General features: G+C 54.9%; 3 protein-coding genes across 3 annotated transcripts in view; 2 read left to right on the forward strand and 1 right to left on the reverse strand.

Moving 5' to 3' along the window:
• Positions 1 to 237: 237 nt before the first annotated feature.
• LOC128808601 (mas-related G-protein coupled receptor member H-like) lies at positions 238 to 5,552 on the reverse strand. The gene is made up of 3 exons (XM_053979913.1): positions 5,518 to 5,552; positions 1,697 to 1,924; positions 238 to 1,423 (listed from the first exon to the last, which is right to left on the reverse strand). Exon 3 carries the CDS (start codon positions 1,395 to 1,397, stop codon positions 480 to 482), a length of 918 nt encoding a protein of 305 aa, XP_053835888.1. The 5' UTR covers positions 1,398 to 1,423; positions 1,697 to 1,924; positions 5,518 to 5,552; the 3' UTR covers positions 238 to 479.
• Positions 2,991 to 5,204, forward strand: RHOD (ras homolog family member D). Its single transcript, XM_053979914.1, has 5 exons — positions 2,991 to 3,326; positions 3,812 to 3,899; positions 4,116 to 4,225; positions 4,314 to 4,448; positions 4,560 to 5,204. The coding sequence occupies exons 1-5, from the start codon at positions 3,198 to 3,200 to the stop codon at positions 4,725 to 4,727; spliced, it is 630 nt and encodes a 209-aa protein (XP_053835889.1). The 5' UTR covers positions 2,991 to 3,197; the 3' UTR covers positions 4,728 to 5,204.
• A 320-nt stretch (positions 5,553 to 5,872) lies between the features above and the next one.
• KDM2A (lysine demethylase 2A) overlaps positions 5,873 to 20,422 on the forward strand; it is a 33,679-nt gene continuing 19,129 nt past the window's right edge. The window contains exons 1-3 of the mRNA XM_053980047.1: positions 5,873 to 5,943; positions 6,268 to 6,295; positions 7,491 to 7,595. Of these exons, the coding sequence (XP_053836022.1) occupies positions 5,924 to 5,943; positions 6,268 to 6,295; positions 7,491 to 7,595 (153 nt within the window). The 5' untranslated portion in view covers positions 5,873 to 5,923. The remainder of the gene's footprint in view (positions 5,944 to 6,267; positions 6,296 to 7,490; positions 7,596 to 20,422) is intronic.

A 20,422-nucleotide genomic window follows, 5' to 3' on the forward strand; every position in this document is an offset into this window, starting at 1 on the left:
TGTGGGATGTCAGAGGGGATCGGGAAGAGTCCGGATGCCGGCAATCCCAAAGATTCCCACAGGAGGGCAGCAGAGCCCGACGGACCGCGCTCGGAGCGGCCGGCAGCTGGGAAACCTGCGGGATGGGATGGGATGGGATGGGATGGGATGGGATGGGATGGGATGGGATGGGATGGGATGGGATGGGATGGGTACAGTGAACAGGGAAGGGGAGCCGAGATGAGGATGGTTTGGGGATAGGACTGGGATGGGAATGCGGATGGGATAGGGATGCAATGGTAGGGACAGGGACAGAGGTAGGGATAGGGATAGACACAACAACATGGGTCAGTGGGATAGGAAAAGGGATGGAAAAGCTTTGGGCTGCATCCTGACTAACAGCTGAAGGAAGATGACCTGCAGGCCTGGCTGGGAGCAAGGATGGGCAGCTGAGCATGAAGCCAGCATGGACAGCACAGCGGTGGGACCACAGTGGCCTCTCAGCTGGACATTGTGGTGATCCCTGTCTCCTCAAAGACCCTCTGGAAGGCGACCTGGAGGGACACGATGGAGCAGTGCCTCCAGCAGCTCCCCACCAAGAAGTAGATGAAGGGGTTGATGCTGCTGTTGATGCAGGCGAGCAGGAAAACCACCTGGGAGGACACAACGGTGTGGCTGAGCTGCTGGAGGAAATTCCAGAGGCTGAGGGGCACTCCAAAGATGAGGAAGAAGAGCACTGTGAGGAAGATAACAATGTAGAGTCTCTTAGGCTGACGTCTCTTGGAGCCACACTGGACCTTGATGAAGAGGATCACATTGGAGATGACCATGGGTGGAGCAAAGATGAGGAAGCTGAGGGCGTACATGGAGATGAGAGCCACCCGGCAGTGCTCGTGCTCCTGTGACAGGCACAGGGAGGTCACCACGACCATGACAGCGATGGAGAGGGCCCAGAGCAGGGCACACATCACCCATGACAGGCGCTGGGGACGGCGGCAGCGGTACCAGAGGGGGAAGAGAATTGAGCCACACCTCTCGATGCTGATGGCTGTCAGCAGGTACAGCCCCATGTTGTAGGAGAACAGCGACAGCAGGAGAAGGGACCTCAGGTACTTCAGGGACACGACAGTGGAGCAGGACACATCCTCCAGCAGGTAGAGCAGGGAGGAGGGGACCATGAAGAGGAGGAAGGTGAAGTCGGCGACGGCCAGGTTGAGGATGTAGACGGTGATGGGGTTCCTGCGGATGTGGAATCCGAGGAGCCAGAGGACAGCCCCGTTCCCAGCCAGCCCACAGAGGCAGATTAGCAGGGTGACACCGTCTATGGCCACATCGGTGACATTGATCCCACAGGAATCATCTCCTTCTGTGTCCATCACGGGAGATGAGGGAGGTGGGGAGGTCTGGTTCAGCTCCATGGTGGAAGGTGGGATGTGGTCCCCAGCTGTGGTCAGAGCAGAGGGGGGTTAGTGGGACCCCAGGGGATGTGACAGGGAGCAGGGGTCCTGGTGAGGTGGCACAACAGGGCTGGGGACAGGGGGGCCATGGGATGGCTGGGGGTGAGGTGAGGGCGGAGGGAGGGTTGGATCAATCCAGTCATCCTGATTAAGGACAACCATGGGAGTAGTGAGAGGGGCTTTGGGGACATCCAGGGAGAAACAAGCAGTGCCCAGGGCTGGACTCTGGTCCCAACCCCCTACCTTTCCTTGGGGCCAACCTGTTGGTGTGTCCGAGCAGGGCACGCTCCCTCCCTCCGGTGCTCCTCGCCACGGTCTTCTCCAGTGAGGAAAACTGGGGTCTCCGCGTCCTCAGAAGCTCCAAGCAGCCTATTTGTCCCCAAATAAAGCTGCTTTTTGGGGCGTTTCTGCACAATCACAGGTCAGGCACTGAGAGGACTGGGCAGCTGCACACAGGCTGCCTCTTCTCCCGTCAAAATTCTGTTGGTCTTGCGGGAAAGGAAATGTTTTGTCCGAGAAAATACCCAGAGGACAAACACTGCAGCAGTTACATCTCGCTGTGAAAGAATCTTGATGCTTTTAGGATTCAACCTGATATCTCATTAGACTGGTAATTGCCACCTTCCTAATTGTTTGATGTTGCTCCAGCCTCCTCTCCCCATCCTGCCCCGATGCTGGCATCCTTCTGAGATTGTTCATTACCGTGTGCATTTGCCTCCCAGCCTCCCAGCGTGAGAATCCCTCTCCTCCGACTTCATCCTGCACCAGGCCTGGGTGAGAATTTGGAATTTGTTGCCTGAACCATCACTTTGGATTCACTCCAATTGGTCTGGGGGCTCCAGAGCCCTCCTGGATTGGCTGGTACCCACTGAGAGAGCCTGGAGAGGCTGGTGACAGATGGGGGATGGCAGGGGACAGCACACACGACCCCACATCCCTCCCTGCAACCCTGCGCCAGAAGCACCCATTCACCCCCAACAAAGTTTTGGGGTGGCAGAAGAGGGGAGGGGAGAGGGTCTTGGGGACATCCAAACAAGGCATGGGGGACATCACTGCTGGGATGGCATGTCCCTGAGCAAAGCAGGGTGTCACAGCCTGTCCCACCCGTGTTGGAATCACTAGGAAAAGACAGGAGCTGCCCCCTCAGGCAGGTGCTGCTGAGCTGGGTGCCAGGGATAGAGACTCTGGCAGGACCGGGCTCAGCGTGGCACAGCACGGGCGTGACAGCAGGGGTGGCAGTGACAGCGGGGCCAGGGCAGTGAGTCACCCCCCCGTGCCTCACTCCACCCCTGGACTTTGCCTCCTGCGGATGCTCAGGGCAATAAATCCCAGGCTCGGAGGCAGGAATGGGGCGTCGGGGAGGGCACAGGGGTCCCATCCCTGGGGGCTGCGCTGTGCAGGGGGATCTGCACGAGTGGGATTGGGATGGGGAGGGCCATCAGGAGTGGGATGGCGATGAGAGCGTGCCAGAGGCAGCGGGCAGGAGTGCGAGGGAGCGTCACACAGGCAGGCAGGACATGCAGGTGGCAGTGTGACGCTTCCTCACCGCGAGGACCTGCCGGGAGAAGGTCACCTGTGTGCCAGGACACCTGTACGTGTGTCCCGGCCACTGTCACCACCGCGGCCCCAGCCCCGTTGCGGGCGGGCCCGGCGGGCGGGTGACAGCCGCACCCTGGACCGGGCGGGTGCTTCCCGCCTCCCTGTCCCCATCCCTGTCCCCGCCGAGGCCACTCGGGCTCCGTGGCCTCACCGGACACCCCCATGCAGCGGGAGCGCGGGGAGCAGAGCCCAGGAGCCCCCGAAACCGAGATCAAGGCTGTCATCGTGGGGGATGGCGGCTGCGGGAAGACGTCACTGCTGGTGGCCTTCGCCAAAGGGGACTTCCCCAAGGTACCGGGATGCCTGTCCCCCGGTGGGTGGGTGACACTGTCCCTGTGCAGGAGTGGTGACGGGCAAAGGGCGGTGGGACGGACACGGTGGCAGCAGCAGGCCGTTTGAAGTGGGACATGGGGACAGGGGGGTGGCCCAGCCTGGGGCTGATGGGGGGTCTGTGACACCTCTGCCTCTCTTGGGGGATCACGAGGGGGGAGCAGCGTTTGTCCCTCAGTGAGGGCACATAAGGGACTCAGGGAGTGCAGGGAGGAGGGCAGCCACAGAGATGCCAGAACCCCGTCCTGAATCCCCAGGTCCCCCTGGGGCATCCATGTGCCCTGGGATGGGGGATGAGGGTGGTTCCCATCCCACTGCCCCAGGGAGGAAGCACCATTCCCCGCTCCCTGCTTCCCTCCCTGTGCTCTGCTCTGTCCCCACTGGGGTCCCCTCTGTCGGTGCCCCCCACAGCTGCCTGTGTGACCTGTATCCCTGTCCCCTGCCAGGTCTATGTCCCCACCGTGTTTGAGAAGTACACGGCGTCCCTCCAGGTTGCCGGCAAGCCCGTGAAGATCCACCTGTGGGACACAGCAGGTGGGACAGGAGGGGACAGGGCGGGCAGTTGTGCCCCCCGGTCTCCCACCCGGGCCTTTCGGGGTGTCCCACACTCGTGGTCATGCCTTGGAGGGGTGTCCTGTCCAAGGGGTTCCATGACCATGGGAGAGGGGGGGTTAACCCACAGCTATCCCCACAGATGTCACTTTCACGGTCCCAGGCTGGTGTGTAATGGTTTCCTTCTCCACCCGGCAGGACAGGAAGACTATGACAGGCTTCGCCCTCTGTCCTACTCAGATGCCAACGTTGTCCTCATGTGCTTTGATGTCACCGACTCCAACAGCTTTGACAACATCCTAACAAAGGTAACGCAACCCCGGGGGTGCTGCCTGTCCCCTGTCCCCATCCCTGGGTGGCACGTGCCCATCCCGGGGTGACATGTCCCCCCCACAGTGGTACCCGGAGGTGAACCACTTCTGCAAGGGGGTCCCGGTGCTGCTGGTGGGCTGCAAGACGGACCTGCGGCAGGACCAGGAGGTGCTGCAGAAGCTGAAGGACGGACGGATAGAGCCCGTGTCCCGCCAGCAGGTGGGTGTCACCTCCCAGTGACACGGCACGGGACAGGACAGGGGTGGTCCCCAACACGGGATAGTGCGACAGCAGGGTCCTGGAGGGGTCTTACTCTGTGTGTCCCCGCAGGGAGAGGCCATGGCCCGGCAGGTCCGCGCCGTGTCCTACATGGAATGCTCGGCCAGGTACCAGGATAACGTCGGGAACATCTTTGTGACAGCCTGCAGTGCCGCCATCAATGCCGCCCGCCGGAGGCAGCGCAAGGCGGGACCCAGGAGGGTCTGCGTGATCCTCTGAGCCCCTCGGCTCGGCACAGCCTCCCCGGGATCTCCTGCTGTCCCAGAGCTCCGACCGCACCACGGCTGCTGCCACACCTCTGCCTCTGCCACCACCCGAACGCCGCTGCCACCCTCCCGACCCGGGGCTGGCACCGCTGGTCACCATGGGGTGACAGCAGGAAAGCATTCCTGGCACGAACTGTCCCGCCAGGAATCCCAGCTTCCTGTGCCACCATGGCTGCCAGCATCCCCTGCCAGCCGGGCTCTGGGGGCAGAGAACTGATTTGGGGGCTCCCCTTCCCGCTGGCAGGCCAGCGCCGGAGGGTGACACGGGGTGACCGCAGGGCGATCTTCTGCCATTAAAGTGACACAAAACTCATCGGCGTGAACGGTCCCTGGGGCAGGAGCAGCCCCTGCACGGCCTGGGCACATCGAGGACTCCGGGTGGGCGTCAGGGACATGGTGTGGGTGTTGGGGTCCCGCCATGGGCCCGGGGTGGATGAGAGACCACCGGGATAGGGTCACCGGCTGATTTTGGGTTGAGGTGTATGTGAGCATGTGTCCAGGTGTGTGCTGCACATACAGGTCTATAACCATATGTATAGTTATAAATCTATATATGTTTTCACATACATATTACCATATAATGTATATCTAACAATATAGCTAATTTATAACCATCCATATCGCTATATTTTTTTATATATCACTGCATACAGTTAGGTTATAACTATCTATATAACTATGTATAGTTTATAAAAACATTGTTAATATCAATAGTGTAAAACTAAGGAGCTGTACGTAGTTACCCAGGTGGATGTAGGTGCGTGCCGGTGTCTCTGCATTCAGACCCCCACGCAGGCGTGCACAGCCGTGCAGGCAGTCCCGAAGCCCGCGGGGACACCGAGGGACCTCGCGGCGGGGCGCGTTGGGCCACGAACCCCCCAAAATCCCACCGGGGCTCCCCCTCTCCAGCCCCCCCCGCCAGGGGCGTGGCCACGGGGGAGGGGCGTATTCATGCGATGGGCGTGGCCTGCGTGGGAGTGGGCGTGACCAGGCCCGAGCCGCGCGCGCGCAGGGCGGAGCGGGGCGGGGCCGGGCTGGGGAGCGCAAGGCGCACGCGCGGCGCGCGGGTTGCGGGAGGGGGGGGTGCGCCCGTGCGTGCGGCGCGTGCGCGCCGCGTCGGTGTGTATGTGAGGCTCTGACGGGTTCAAAATGGCGGCGGCGGCTCCTGTGTGAGGAGGGGGAACCGCGTCCCGGCCGGGGGGCGGCGGCGCCGGGGGGGCACCGCGCGGGCGGGACGGGGCGGGCGGCGCCGGCGGAGCCCCGGCACTCGGCGGCGGGAGGGGTGAGGTGGTGGTGGAGGCGGCGGCGGTGGCGGTGGTGGCGGGGGGACGCGGGCCGCGGCGGCGGGGGGCGGCCGGCGGGGCTGTCAGCGCCTGCTGCCCGCGCCGAGAGCGGCGGGGCCGGGGTCGCGGCGGGGCCGGGGCGCGATCGCTGCTGACCGGGGGGTTCCTCCTCCTCCGTCTGTTCTGTTCCCCCCCCCGTGCCGGCGGTAGAAGAGGACAAAGGCGCAGGAGAGACCTGGTGAGCACCGCGGGGGTCACCGGCGACCCTCGAGTTTTTGCGGGGTCCCGGAGCGCGGCCGGGCGGGCGCGGGCGGATCTCCCCTTGCCGGGCCCCGGGAGGCCGCGTCGGGAAGTTGGGGAGGGGGCGGCGGGTGCCGGCTGACAGCTCCCCGGGGACCCTCCCTCCCTCCCGGACGGGGCCGGGCTGGGGTGGCCCGGTGGGCCGGGGGTGGCCCCCTCCCCCGCGGCGGGGCGGCGCGCTGAGCTCCGGTTGTCCGGTTGTTTATAAACAGAGTTCAGCAAGTGTGGGGAAACTGCCTCCCTCGACCGAGCCGGGAGTCCTCGTGCCGTGGTTCCAAGGGAGGCAGGGGTGGGGAAGGTGCTGGCGGGACTGGGAATGCTGTGCTGTCGAAGCCGGGGGTCGCGGAGGAGCAGGATGGAGCAAGTTCTCCCTACGTGGTCGTAGCGGTTCTCTAACACTACGAGGGAAGTGGCGGATCCCCTTCCTCGATCCCATTCCCCAGTTCTCCTCGCAGAAGGTCTGACTTAGGCATAGTCTTGGGGATTAAGAGCCATGCCATACCCAGGCTTTGGTTGGTTTCTGTCCCTTTAAAAAAAAAAAGTGTAGGTGCCATCTGACGCCCTGGGAGGTTTTCCCAGGTTGGTGTGTGGTGTCACAAGGTGGCACATTTGGAGAGATCAGCATTTAGGTCTCCAGCAGCCAGGAGTTAGATCCCTAACTGCTTCCCTGCTTGGGTGCTGTATTAGGAGAGATCCCATATGCCTTCCCTGCTCGTGGGAGATGTCCTGTGCCACTGTAGTTTCTCCCAGGTGCCACGGTACAGGATATCCTGAGGATAGTGCTTGTGTTGTTTGGAGAAGTTGGCTCTCCAGTGTTTAATTTTGGAGAAGCCAGAGTTTGACAGCACCTTCCCTGGTTTTTATCCCACTGTGTGCCAGTGGAGCTACTGGTGGTTGTGTGGAGCCAAGGTGGGGGACCTGCAGCTCCTCTTGTGTTACAGAAGAGCTGGTGAAGTCGTTTACCCTGACATTTATTCTAAGATAGAATAGGAGCCTTAAAAGTTGGGCTTGGCTCATCCACTGGGTTCTCTCAGCCCCCAGAGCGGGGTGGGGTTGGCCCCAAAAGGAGAAGGGAAGTGAGGGGGTGTGGGTGTCCCTGTGCGCTTTTTCACTGTTTGCCTCTGGCTTCCAAGGAGGAAGAGGACGACGACAGCAGTCCTGGCGTGTCCTTCTCGCTCTCTTCGGAGGAGTCGGAGATGGAGCCCGAGGAAGAGCGGATCCGTTACAGCCAAAGACTGGTCAGTAGTGGCCTTGAAACAATCCTGTTCCAGTCTTGGTTCTGTTGCAGCTGGAGAAGGGAAAGGCTTTTCCTGGCAGCTGCGTTGAACAACCCCAGCAGGCTGGTGGTGGATGGATGCAGCCTGCACAGAGGTGTGGGCTTGGCTTAGGTGGCTTTGTGGGTCCTTTTGTGTCACTGAGTTTGTCCTAATGAAGGGAATCTGGCTCCTGAGCTCTGGAGAGGGGCGTTGGAGGCTGAAGCTAGGGAAGGAGCTTTGGGATAGGAACCAGAAACTGGTGTCAGTGTAGTTTCTGTCGCAACAGGTTTTGTTCTGTGTGTCTGTGATAAGCAGAGGACCTGAAACACTGTGTGTTACCAATCTTGATTTGAGTGGCTGTGAAAGCTGAGGGAACCAGCTCCAGCTTCAAGCTCCAGTTTTCCTGTGCCTCTTCCCAGTCTTTTCTTCTGAAGGGAGCTGTTCCAGCATTCAGGTCCCAGTCAGGCCCTGTCAGGAGCTCTGGTGTTTGTGCTGGGACTGCATGAATCCAATGGTCTGGAAATTGAGCTGTAACTGGGAACAGCTTGGGAGCAACTGCTCTTAGAGTCTGAGGTGATATTCCCAGAGATGTCAGGGAGGGAGGGAGGGAAGCTGCTGTGTTTCCCATGCTGTTTTGAGGTGGTTGCAAGCCCCCAGGGAGGGCAAGTGGCAGATCTGTGGTGGAGTCCCTCTCTGAGTCACAGCAGTACCTGTATCCTCACCTTCAAGGTGCTGCCCATAAAGGTGAATCTTTATCCTTTAATTCTCTGGAATCATTTAGTGTGAGGCTGTGTGGTTCTTGGCATTGAGCTTTGTCCTCAAGATGAGCAGTTCTGGGTGCTGGGGAGTTCCCAAGTGCTTCGGTGGATGTTTTAATTTGGCATCAGAGGCAGTCCCACCTCCTCCCTCATCCTGACACATTTATTCCCACAGCTGTGCAGGATGCAGCTCAAGCTGCTGGTTTGACTGGGGAGTGATCCAGGACTAACCCAAAACATCTGGATAAAGATATGGCAGGTGAAGGGGGCTATCAGCCAGGAACTTGTCTGTTTAAAAATGCTTATCATCTCTCAAATAAAAATCAGGAGGAGTTGGTGTCCTGGTGCAGGTGGGCTGGGCTCCAGCAGAATGTGCTAAGCTGGATAAATGCCTGTAGGCTGATGAGCTCCGTGCTTAAGGGGTTTGGGAAGGCACATGGGCAGCAGGGTGAGGCTCACCTGGACTTGTGTGGCCTCTTGTGTGTGAGTTGTCTGTGCTGGCCTGAGGCCCAGGGAGGAGGCATGACCCCTGTGTGGTGGGTGAGGCTTAATTCCTACCTCCTGCCATGCTTTTCCTGGAAACTTCCAGCTCATTATGTGCTCCTGCTGTGTCAGTGATGCTCTCTTGCTGAAGGACCCTTAAAAGATGATTATTTTTCTTCTATAGAGCATGATTTGACTTACTCAAATATCTCACATATGCCTTGGACTTGGGAGCTAGGTTAGTAGGTCTAAATGAGAAATTCCAAGTAGGGAAGCAGTGAGCTGGTGGTACAGAGTGTTTCTGCTGCTGTCAGCTGTGTTTCTGGTGTGTGACTGGGGTTCAATTAGCAAAAAATAAATGTATTTTAAAAAAACCAACACAGGTGTGATAGTAGTTCTACCAGCCAAACAACCTGGACCAGAATAGTTTATGGTGGTGAAGGAGCTGAATTAATTGTGTGGTTTGATGGTACCAGCTGAGATGGCAGAGGCAGTTTGTTCTCTGGTGTATCCGGTAATCACACTGACAGCATCTTTTTCCTCATTAGTTTCTATGAGGACATAGAAGAAATCTTGAGTGTTCTGTGTTATTTTATTTAGTTTGCACTAATGTTGATTTCCCCTGCTTCAACGAAAATCTGATGTGTGTCGGTTTTGTGAATGAATTTATCAGTGTTGGTGAAAGATCTGGGTTTGGAGGAGAATTTCACCTCTGCTTCAGGTATGGTCACGTTCCTGCAGGAATTTTCTGCCAGGTCACACATGCCTGTGTGGCACAATGACACTTTGATTAGGTGGGTTGCAGTGCCCTAACTGTACTTTCTTCCTAGTTCAGGCTCTGCATCCATGACTCCCAGGATAACAAAGGCCTGGGTGAGTTGCTCTGGACTCAGGGATATCACTGGGAGGATGTCTTGCACCCGTCCAAGGCCATCTCTTGGGAGAAGTTGTGTCCTGCTGAGCTCTGGGAGGCTCACACAGGCAGTGGGTGATGCTGAGTGTGGAGAGGACACAGAGGAGCAAGTTGTGGGATATCCATGCTCCTCACCCAGAGACTGGGAGCAGTGGAGATGGGACTTGCAGGCACTGTGGAGTAGTTTCCTGCTAATTCTGTGTGAGTGTTCTGCCCAGCTCTGTAACGAGGCAGTTCTTGGGGCTTGGGCCGAGGTGCCAGCATTTCAAGCTGGAGTTGTGTGTTTTGCAGGCCCTTAACTGAGGAGCTGAAATGCTCTATTGTGTCCTGAGCCTGAGTGACAGTCCAGCCCTGGCACTAACAATGCCACAGTCCCTCTCTGAGACTTGGAAGTCTTTGCTGGCTGTCACTGGGTGGTTGCACCCAGCCCATGTCACACCAGGGTGTTGGGCTCCCCACGAGGAGCCTGGACTCCCTAAAGGCTCTGGAGAAAAAGATCTGTTGTCCTGCTGCTCACAGAGAGGCTGCCTGTCCTGCAGAGCAGTCCTGCCATATTCCTGGGTGCTGGAAGTGTGAGGAAATCTCACCTTCTGCCTGCTCCAGGGCTCATTTTGGCAGGCCTGTGCTGTGAACTGAGACTAGCAAGGCCCTGTGAATTGCAAGCTGGGATTAGCACATTACCACAGTGCTGCCATGTGCTTGCAGTGACAATGTTCAGGGTGAGAAATGAAGGGCAGCAACACTGGATCACTTGGGAGCACAGCAGGGGAGTGCCATTATCCAAAGGACAAATCTCACTCATCGCAGCCTTCCCAGCAGTCTGTATCTTAGGGTGTGGTTCCCAGTTAGGATTGCCCTGGTGGCAGAGCTGGTTGAAGAGGTTTTCTCCCTCCCTCAGTGAGTGCTCCAGGAGCTGATGGCCCTGAGGTGAACGCTGCCTCAGGCAATTGTAGATCATGCCCTGGATGGAAGTTGGCAGGGGGGAGGCATCTAGTCCCAGCTGTTGTCTGGGGTAGTGAGCAAACCTGACAGGGCTGGAAGTCTGAGATGGGGAGACAGGGTGGGGTCGGAACCTCTTAAACTGGCTCTGCTGCTGGAGAGAGCCTGAGGAGGAGCCTCGCCCTCCCTGGGGGCTCTGTGGGCTGAGCCACAGCTCCTGCTGAGGGTGCTGGGATGTTGGGCCCGAGTGACCATCCCTGGCTGGGTGCAGTGTCACCCTTATTTTGACTGTGGGAAGAGTTGTGACACTCATGAAGGGAAATGGGCTCGTGGAGCAGGGGACCTAAGTGCTGTGGGTGCTGGAGAATTAGGTAGGTGAGAGGGGAGCTGGGGAGTGAAGTGCTCTATCCCATGGTCTGAGGCACTCTGTGTCCTGCCTTAGCACTGCCCTGCCCTCTGGTCAGATCCATGTGTGAAATTTGAGAGGAGGCTCTGCTTGTCCCTACCAGCCAGAAGCCGAGGCCTCTCCTGTAAACAGCAGTTACCAAACCTGCCCTTACATGTCGGTGTCCACGCTATCCCCTGAGAGAGTTCAGATGGGCTTTGCAGCATGTGGAGCCATCAGCTGGGGGATGAAGCCTGGGGAGTGTGCAGACAAGATTTTTCTTATAGCCCTGCGTGCTGTGGAGTGATCCCAGCTCAGCCCATGCCTGAGGGATGGCACTGCTGGCTCTGACCAGTGCCCAGTGTCCCAGCAGCTGGAATCTTGTGGTTTCCAACTTGTTTGTATCCTTTCTGCAGGATGGATGGGGTGATAGTTCAGGACACAAGTCATGGACCAGGAAGGCCCACACATGTTGACAGGACACTTGTGACAGTTTTTCTCACAGGATAGGAATAAATTGAGAGATAAATGGCCTCAAAGCTGAGAGAAGGAGGTCGGGGGAGCAGGCTGTGGGCTGCCTGTGTCAGGTAAGATAGGAAAGAGGAGGATGCAGCTTTCTACCTTCCCTGTGTTGCTCCATCTTGAGTGTTTCACAGTATCCCAACAGTGGGATGCAAGGAGCAATCTCATCAGGTTCAGCCCAAGTTCTGGTTTGTCCTGTAAAGCTGCTCACTGCCAGGTAATGATCCTTGGAGATTGCTGGTGTTTGTCACCCCCCAGGTATTGGGGGGTGACAGAGGCCAGTCCTGCTGCATGCTGGCTTTCCCAGGGCTGCTCCCACTGATTTGGGACTCATGAGTGTGCTGGGGTGACCCTGTCTATGTTGCTCCCTGCAGACACTGAGCATGGGATGAGCCCCAGGCACTGGGTGAGAATTCGGGTGTTTTTACATCACCTGCTCCCTCTTCCCCACGTTTGAAATGTGACACTGGCAATTCCTGTCAAACCAAGCTCCTTCCTGGAGTTCCTCTGTGCCCTGTGTGAAACCCAGCCTGGCCAAATGTCCCTGATCTGCTGGACACACCTCAACTGCCCAGTCTAGACAGGACCTGGGCAGGGGGGGTAATTAATCTCTCCCACATGCCTCAAACTGGAGGCACTACAAATGAGTCATTCCAAGTGACCCAGGTGTAATAAATGAGCTTTAAATAATTCAGGGTCTGTTCAGATTTGGTCTGGGCAGGGCTTTGGTGGAAGCTAGCAGCAACTGAAGGCTATTCTTGGAAAGCTTTAGAAATCCCTGTGAGCATTTAGATCCTGCCAGATGCATGACTGTGCTGGTCCCTGGGAGAATACGTCCCTGAAACCAAGTGGATGCTGTTCCCTCTCAGCAGAGAGGGATACAGGAGGTAAATATCTGCTGGATTCTTGCTGTCCCAAGCCTGGCTGTGCCCTGAGTGTGTCCTGGAAGCTGCACTGCTGACTAAGCAAGGAGCCAAACACCACAGAAGCACTTCAAGTTACCTGTGAGTTACCAAACAATCTCTGCAGGCTTCATTTATGTTCCTGTAATAACCAGGAATAAGTTTTCCCAGGGTTATCCCAGATGGAGGTGACACTGACAAGTCAGGAGAGCAGTCCCTGTGTCCCCAGTGCCTTTTTAGTTATGTCAGGAGCCACCCAGATTTACAGGTCACTGGCTGGGTTTGGGGGAAAAAGGGCACATGTGGGAAAGTGGTGTTATGCTCAGAAGGTGGAGAAACAAGGTGCTGCAGTAATCTTGTCCTCTGAAAATGTATAAAGGAAGCAATTCCCTTCAGGATGAGATCTCTGGTGCTGCTGCTGAGGGAAGAGTGTTGCTGTTTCCAGAGGAGGAAATGATGGCCGAGCCTTTAGGTGGGTGTGAGGAACTTTGGTGTTGTTCTTCCCTTTCCACAGGGGCCTGCATTCCCTGTGCTGCTGATGCTCCCTGTTTACCTCTTCTCCCAGTTCTTGGCAACCAGGTGGGGAACATTTATAGATGGTTGTGGGTGTTGCTTTCTGCCACTTGAGGTGGTTCAGGTGAGCCTGGTGACAAAGTGTATCCTGGGAATCCATGATGGGGGGAGAGGAGATGGAGCTGTTGGACAGGAGTTCTGTCCTGTTCTTGTGTCCATGCTTGTGCATCTCTGTTGCTGTAGCAACAGCACTGGGAGTAAACAGCAATGAGCCGGCTTTCCAGGGATTTTGAATCCCTCTGGAAGTTCCAGGAACTTGAACCAGAGAAGTTTTTGGGCTGAGATCTGCTCAGGGTTGCAGGGCAGTGAATTTTCCATATTTTAACCATTGCTTGGTACACGAACAACTTTTACTGAAGCTGCCCCCACACACCCTTTTAGGTCAAGGAGGAGGCTCCCTGAGCTTTGCTCATGCTGGTCCTCAGGGCTGGGAGCTGAATGCACAATCCTGTTGGGTTTTAGCTGGTCCTGACAGAGTTTGGGAGAAAATGCCACTAGAGAAAAGTCTTCCTTGTTCTTCCACGTACCCCTGGCTCCTGGGAGCTGTAATCTTGGGATAGAGCTGAGGCAGCTGAAAGTGGAAAGGAAAGGGCTGGCAGTGCATGCTCCTTTAAGGTCAAACTGCCTCAGTGTCTTTAATTTGCTGTGCATAAATATTTCCATGTGTCACTGAGCCCCTTTGCCCCATTTGGAGTAAGGAAGGGACGAGTGCTGGGCTCCTTATGGGGGAGAGGGGGAGGGAGTGTGTGCAGGGATGGTGTAACAGCACAGAGTCCAGAGGAAATATCCTTCCTAGTAGCTAGATTCCCACATTGTCCATGTTCTTCCCTATGGCCCTGGGTTGTTTTCCGTCTCCCTGAGCATCTTCAGCCCTATAGCCTGCAATGCAGCCAGCCTGCTGCTGTTCCCTTTAAAAAACAGTGTCAGCTGAGCAGGAATTGCAGTGCAAACCTCAAAGCTTCCTGCATTTTTGTTATTCCAGTACTCTTGTGGTCCAGGGATGGGACAGAACTGGCAACAGTTCTGGGTGATGGGACAGAACTGGCAACAGGTTTTGGCAGAGCTGAGTTGGGACACTGAGAAGTGTGGAGAGTGAGCACTTCCCTGATAAAAAAATCCAAGCTCGTCCTGTGATCTCTCAGTGTGCTGGAGACAGAGAGGTCCCCAGCAAGGAATGAAGTCACTCAGGACTGACCTGCTACTGCTGATCAGCTGCACCTCTGAGTTAATATGGCTCTGTCTGTCCCTTGTCCTGGGTCTCTGCCTCCTGGTCTGTGTGGGCTCAGTGGTGGGAATATGGATTAAATGTGTATAATTTTCAAGCCAGCCTTTTTTGGAGCAGTTTGGTCTATTTTGTTCCACTTGAGGGAGATTCTGTTGCCTTCCTGCACAAAGCAAAATGAGGAGCTGAGCTGGTACTGCTCATCTACCTCACTGCGTAGGGCACATAGTGGGGACATCTGACAGGGAAAGGGCTGCACACAGGGTTTTTTTCCTTAGCTCTTTTCTGGTTGGGAAGGGGTGGGATCTAATTCAAGGGATTTTCTCAGTCCTCTCCAGAAATGAGAGGGCTGAATGTCAAAGGATGGCTTTTAGCACTGAGGGTCAGTGTTCAGCCTTGAAATGCTGTGGAGGGTTTGATGGTCCTTCAAGAGCTTCTCTAGGCTTGCATGGAATCCAGGCAGGTTTTGTCCTGATGCCTTGGCTGGTGGTGGAAATGGGCAGTCTGGAGGTTAACAGTGCTATCAAAGCCCATTGGGACAGTGGCTGTGTGTGATAGAGGCTGCAGGTGACTAGAGTGAGGAGCCAGAGCCTTTCGTAGGAGCATGCTTCCTTTTTGGGACTGCTGCCAGAGCTGCCCATCTGTGATCTGATCTAGCATGTTCCTCTGCTTCGTGGTTTTGCTGCTGTGGCTGGTCAGTGTGTGGTTTGGGAGCAGCTGTGGAGCTCTCCTTGGCCCTTCCATGCTGCCTCCACACTTGCCTTGCTCCAATTCCCCAAATTACTCCTCATGTACATTGAATTTTGTAACCCGAAAGTGCAAACCAAAGCGTTCTTCCCGGTCATTCTGAAGTGCTGCCAGCCTTGCTCATGATAGGAATCCCTCCTGGAGCTGGGAAGCCTGGAAGGGCTCCAGTTTTGTGTAGATCCTGTTTGCTTCTCAGCCTGGTGCTTTGAGTCTGTCTCTGTCCAGGGATGTGCCACCTGGGATACACCCATCCTGCTCTCCAGGTTTTGAGAGAAATGGGAGGTGGTGAGGGGCATTAAACGTGAGTTAAGCTCAGACCTCTTGTCCTGGGTCTCTCAAGGCGATTGTGCCTGTTCTTTAGATCCTAAGTGGTGCCTCCCATACCTGGGGGAACAAAGAGTCCAAGATTGAAGGTGGGAGAGGCACAGAGGGCAGGAACCTGCTGCCGCTGTGCTGTGCTTGTGCTCCAGAGCTTAGAGCCCAGCCCAGGAGCTGAAGTGGGAGGTGCAGGCTTGGAGGGGAGAGGGATATAGAAAGGAAAAGCTCCTGTGCTTAAGATAAGCAGTGACCTGGCAGGCTGCTGATTGGGTGTCATAATCTTGGTGCCTCGGTTCTTCACACTCTATCTGGAAACACTGGCAAGGGAGGATCTTCCCTACATAGCCCTTTCTGGCATTGGCACCTGCTGTGCCCTGGGTCTGTCTGATCACAGCCTGGCTGCTTCCCTGCTTGTCCATCCTCCTGTCAGGCTGCCTTGTGTCTTCCTGGAGAAATGGAAGTTGCTCTTCCCACTTTGCCACTGCTAAAATTGCTGGGGATTCTCAGCACAAGGTCTCGGAGGCAGAATTCTGGACTTGCCCCAGGTACTTGCTGGAGATCAGAACATCCATCAAGAGATTTGAATGTTGCAGGTCTGGATTTATCTAGGCAAGAGCCACAGTTGTGTGCTGTAAAAATATGTGAGAAGTTAAATTCCTTAACTGAGGAGAGTTGAGCTGGTTGATTTATTATCAATTTGGGTGCAATTCAGCAGAGTAAACCTGCAAAGGGGTGGGGTGAGGACAAAATGCACTTGTAGGTCACACTGTTCTATGGATACACTGGAAGCCAGGGAAAAGTTAAAACCTGCAACAAGGGGAGTTTGGGACTGGAAATGGAGGTGAAACTTTCCTGCATTCTTCACGTCAAAGGAGTAGAAGAGGGTTGTGGAAGGCTTCACATGGGCAAGCTGCTCTGGAAAGACGAAAAGCGAGAGGGGTGCTCTGGTCTCCTGAGGGGGAAGGAGCTGTGGCATAGCAGGAAGAGGTTCCTGGTGACTGGGAGATGGAGCTGAGGGAGGGGATGGCAGCAGACAGGACAGGAAGTGACTAAAATACTGTGGTGTGTGTTGATTTCACTCTTTAAATACATGAGGCTCTTTCAGCGAAAGGACAGCTTGTTCTTTTTTTCAAATGTGACCTTGTACTCGTTCTCCCCTCAAAAAAACCTCACAGGAGAGTTTTTCTGGCTCTCTTCAGCTGACTGTCAGCTCCTTTGCTGTTAGAGGGAGCTGTGCTCCATGGAGGCAGCGCTTGCTGTTGGAAAGAGGTTTCCAAAGAAGGATTTTGGAGAGTGCTGCTGTGGAGATTCATGAGGCATTTTCTCTGGAATCCTTGGGTGAAGGAGAATGCAGGTGAAAGAATCAGAATAGAAGGGATAGCTGTCAGTAGGTTAATATTCATACTTCCTATTTCCTCCATTAATTGAATGGTACCCAGGAGGGTCAGAAAGAAATGGTGAAGGACAGCTGTCTTAGGTGGGAATTGTTGGCTGTCTGGTCTTGGAGGATGAATAAAGTGCCTTGATCTTGACCCTGCCTGACACAGAGAGAAAAGATTTGGACCACTTGTCAGTTCTTCCTTAGTAAAACTCTCAGCAGGATGAAGAATGCCTGAATTCTAAGAGAAAGCTGGGAAAACAAAGTGATACTTAAATATTGCTGCTTTATACTGAATGCTGAGGTTGTCCTACAGATAGTGTAATGTGCCTGACTCTGTGCCCTTGCTTCACTGGAGCTGAACTTCACTCAGAACGTTGTCACAGGTGGCAGTTCTGGGGACATCTGCTGGTCTCATTTTGGGAAGCTGTGTGTCCCTGGCTGAACTGGTTGATACTGGAAGGTCTCCCAATAGTGGAGTCACTCCCAGGAAGAAGCAGTTCTAGTCTAAGAGCCCAGGACTGTGAGTTGCTGATGTTCTCTGGATGGGCTGTAGAAATGTGCTGGAAAGGGATACTCAGCCAAGCCCCATCCCTAGCACAGGCTGTGGGACAAGGGTAGCCAGCTCTTCCTGGGAAGAAGTCAAGCTTGGTGTTGTCAGAAGGATTGGCACAGCTCTGTGTGTGCAATAGTGGCAAGGTAAGGTTGGCATTAGCTTGTCATGGCTTTGCAGGTGTCACCTGTAGCCAGTTATTTATCCAGGCAGCAATTTCCTGTGTGGCAAAGAAGAAAAGGGGTTTTGGAGCATCAACTGAGCACATCTGTCCTCATACAGAGATACAGTTTGGGGACATGGGGTCTGTGGTTTGTGTCACTGTGCTGTGAGGAAGCTGCAGACTCCAGGAGGGGAAAACTCCCGCAGATGCTGCCTCTCCCGTAACGCATGCCTGGAAGCACAGAAGCCTTTCCTTCCTCCTGCCTGCGCTGGGGCCCTGAAATATTGTTTTTCCCCACCCTCCCAAGACAACAATGACTTGAAAGCAGTGTGGCCCCGGCCGCCTCCGATGGGATGGGAGCTGTTTGCATTGTGCTTTTGGGTCCTCAGCCACGGCTGGGATCCTGCTCTCCTCATGCTGGGCCAATTAGGAGGCCAGACTCTTCCCTGCCCACAGAAACAGGCGAAGCTGATCTGCCTGGGAGCTGGAGGGGGTTTGTGGCTGATGCTTTGCTGATGACAGGAGCAATAGACTTTGGAATTTGCTCCGCTGGAGGACCCAATCCCCTTCCTTCTGTGTTTTGCATCCCTGTTTCCTCATTGCAAAGGGATTCAAGTTTAAGGTGTTCCTGCCTGTATCCTGGTGTTTGCACTTCTGTGGTGTGGTTGCCTTATCGTGGAGTGGTTTGGGTTGAAGGTTCCAACCTGTTTGCTTTGGAGGCTGTGCTGTGAAGGAGATCTGTGAAAAAAGTCTGAACAGGGCCCTGATCCCACAGTGCATCTCCAGCATCCACCCATGGCACCAAGAGGATCCGAATCAGGCCCAGCCACGTGGTCGCATTTCTGTTGAATGAGCTGCTCTATACAATCCAGAGCCTGGCTTGGTGCCACTTCCAGAAGGACAGACCACGCCTGGTCATCGTGTCTGTGGCTGGAGCTGTATTCCAGCCTGGATATCCTGAGGTTCATCCTCAAATGGGACTCACCTAAGTTCCAGCCCAGTGCAGTAACCCCTGCTCCTGGTTAAGTGTAGCCAAGGGAGTCCAATATAATCTATTAAGGGACTGGTTTGGACATAGGCTCTTCTTGCTAGATTTTCCATGCCAAACCTTTTCCTCCCAGAAGGTGAGGTTTTGAATCCAGCAAAGGCAAATGAGTTGCTTTTCCCCCTAAAAGTGGGTGTCTGGAGTAAGGGAGCAGGTCAAAAAGCAGCCTGGTCTGGCAGTGAGCAGGACCTACTTGATCCCAAAGCAGGTGAGATCAGGGACTGCAGAATCCGCCTCTTCATTGTGCACATCCTGTCTCTGACAGAGAGCTGCCTGCTGGGATCTGTAGTCCTAGACTTGCCTCGGATTGGGAAGAGTGAAATGTTGGTCATGCTGGAAGGTGATTCACATCCTTGCCTGGCACAGGTGTGTCTTGAACTTCGCTGGTGTGGTTTAGTAAGATAGGATGAAGTGAGCCTTTCCCCAAAGTGCTGGGTTCTTCAGGAAAAGCTGAGTTTGAGGTTTGCTCGTTGTCCCTAAATCCTGCACAGGGCAGACCCCTCTCTGCTCTGTGCCCTCATTTTAAAGCTGAGTACCACGCAGGCTTCATGGATTCCAGGATTTTTAAGGATAAGTGCTTTATGAGGTGGGCTAATCATCCATTATAACACAGTTATAACACCTCTATATCTCTAACTCCAAGTTCTGATGCATCCCCTTGGAAGGGCCAGTCTCAGTTTAAAGGCACACTGAGCATTTGGGAGTTCCAGTTTTTGGTGAGTGCAGCCCAGCTTTAGCAGTGGGAAATTCCAAGTGTTCCCAAGGAATAGGTCCCTTCTGCTGGTGCCACTCCCATGTCTATGCTTTTAAAATGCATTTTCCCGCCTTTATACAAGTGTCTCTGTAAAAACCCATAAGTAAAGTGAGTTTCTGTGTTGTTAAAAACGGGGAGATCCCGCTCATCTTTAGTGGATGGCTTAAGACAAAGGACAGCAGCCCTCTTCCAGATTGTTTAATCCTTGGGGCCATTGGACAGACCCTGGTTGCACGATCCTGAAGACTCTGCCTGAAGTGCCCCATTCAGGAGCAGCCAGTTGTTCGTGCCTGGCTGATCAGGTGTTTGTGTCCCTGTCACTCAGGTTTTTGGGAAGGGGGTTGGAAAGCTGAGCACCGTCAATGGGCTGTTAACAATGGGTGAGTGACTCTGTCTTCATGGCAGGGGAACTCCTTGTGCATCCATCAGCCTGCTTGAAACTGTGAGTTAAAATTAAATGTTGGAGGGAGTGGTGGAAAAGCCTTTTTTTGTGTGTGTGTCCCTACGTGCTCCTGCACTGGCTCATCTCATTAATCTAAAAAAAAAAAATATTTAAAGCAGTACTTCTGTATGAGGGAGTCATTCCTCTTTCTCCAGTGAGGTTATCGAAGGCTGCTTCTGGTGGTGTTGCTGGGGATGTGACACTGCCCCTCCTTACTGCGGGCAGGTGCCAGCAGCTGTGTCACCTCCTGTCCCTGGCTGTCTGCTGGCCCAGCAGTTGGTGTGCTTGATAATGGGAACATCCCTAATTAGGGGAAGGCAGCTTGGCTAATTCAGAGCAGGTTTGCCTTTTATCTGAGGGGATTTAGGGAGCATTCCCACGCAGGGCTCTGCTCTCTGGCCAGGTGGCCAGCAGCTGGGGACAGTAATTTCTTCCAGATCCAGCAATGCCAGAAGAGGATGTCTGTCAGGAATCCCTGTACAGATGTGCTTACAAGACCCTCTAAGAAAAGTGTTCCTTCCACTCTGCTATTCTTCCCCACACAAACAAGGGAATAAATCAGCTTTTGTGTGCAGGCACAGCCAAAGATGAAAACTTGAGAATCTATTTTTTTTATCATTGGTGTTCTGGTAGAGATTTAAACTCACAAGTGCCTTTACCTCCAGTGCAGCAAAATACTGCTGCACCTGTAAAACTGGGGAACTGATTCTTT

The sequence above is a fragment of the Vidua macroura genome, chromosome 6, assembly GCF_024509145.1.
Source record: "Vidua macroura isolate BioBank_ID:100142 chromosome 6, ASM2450914v1, whole genome shotgun sequence".
NCBI lineage: Eukaryota > Metazoa > Chordata > Aves > Passeriformes > Viduidae > Vidua > Vidua macroura.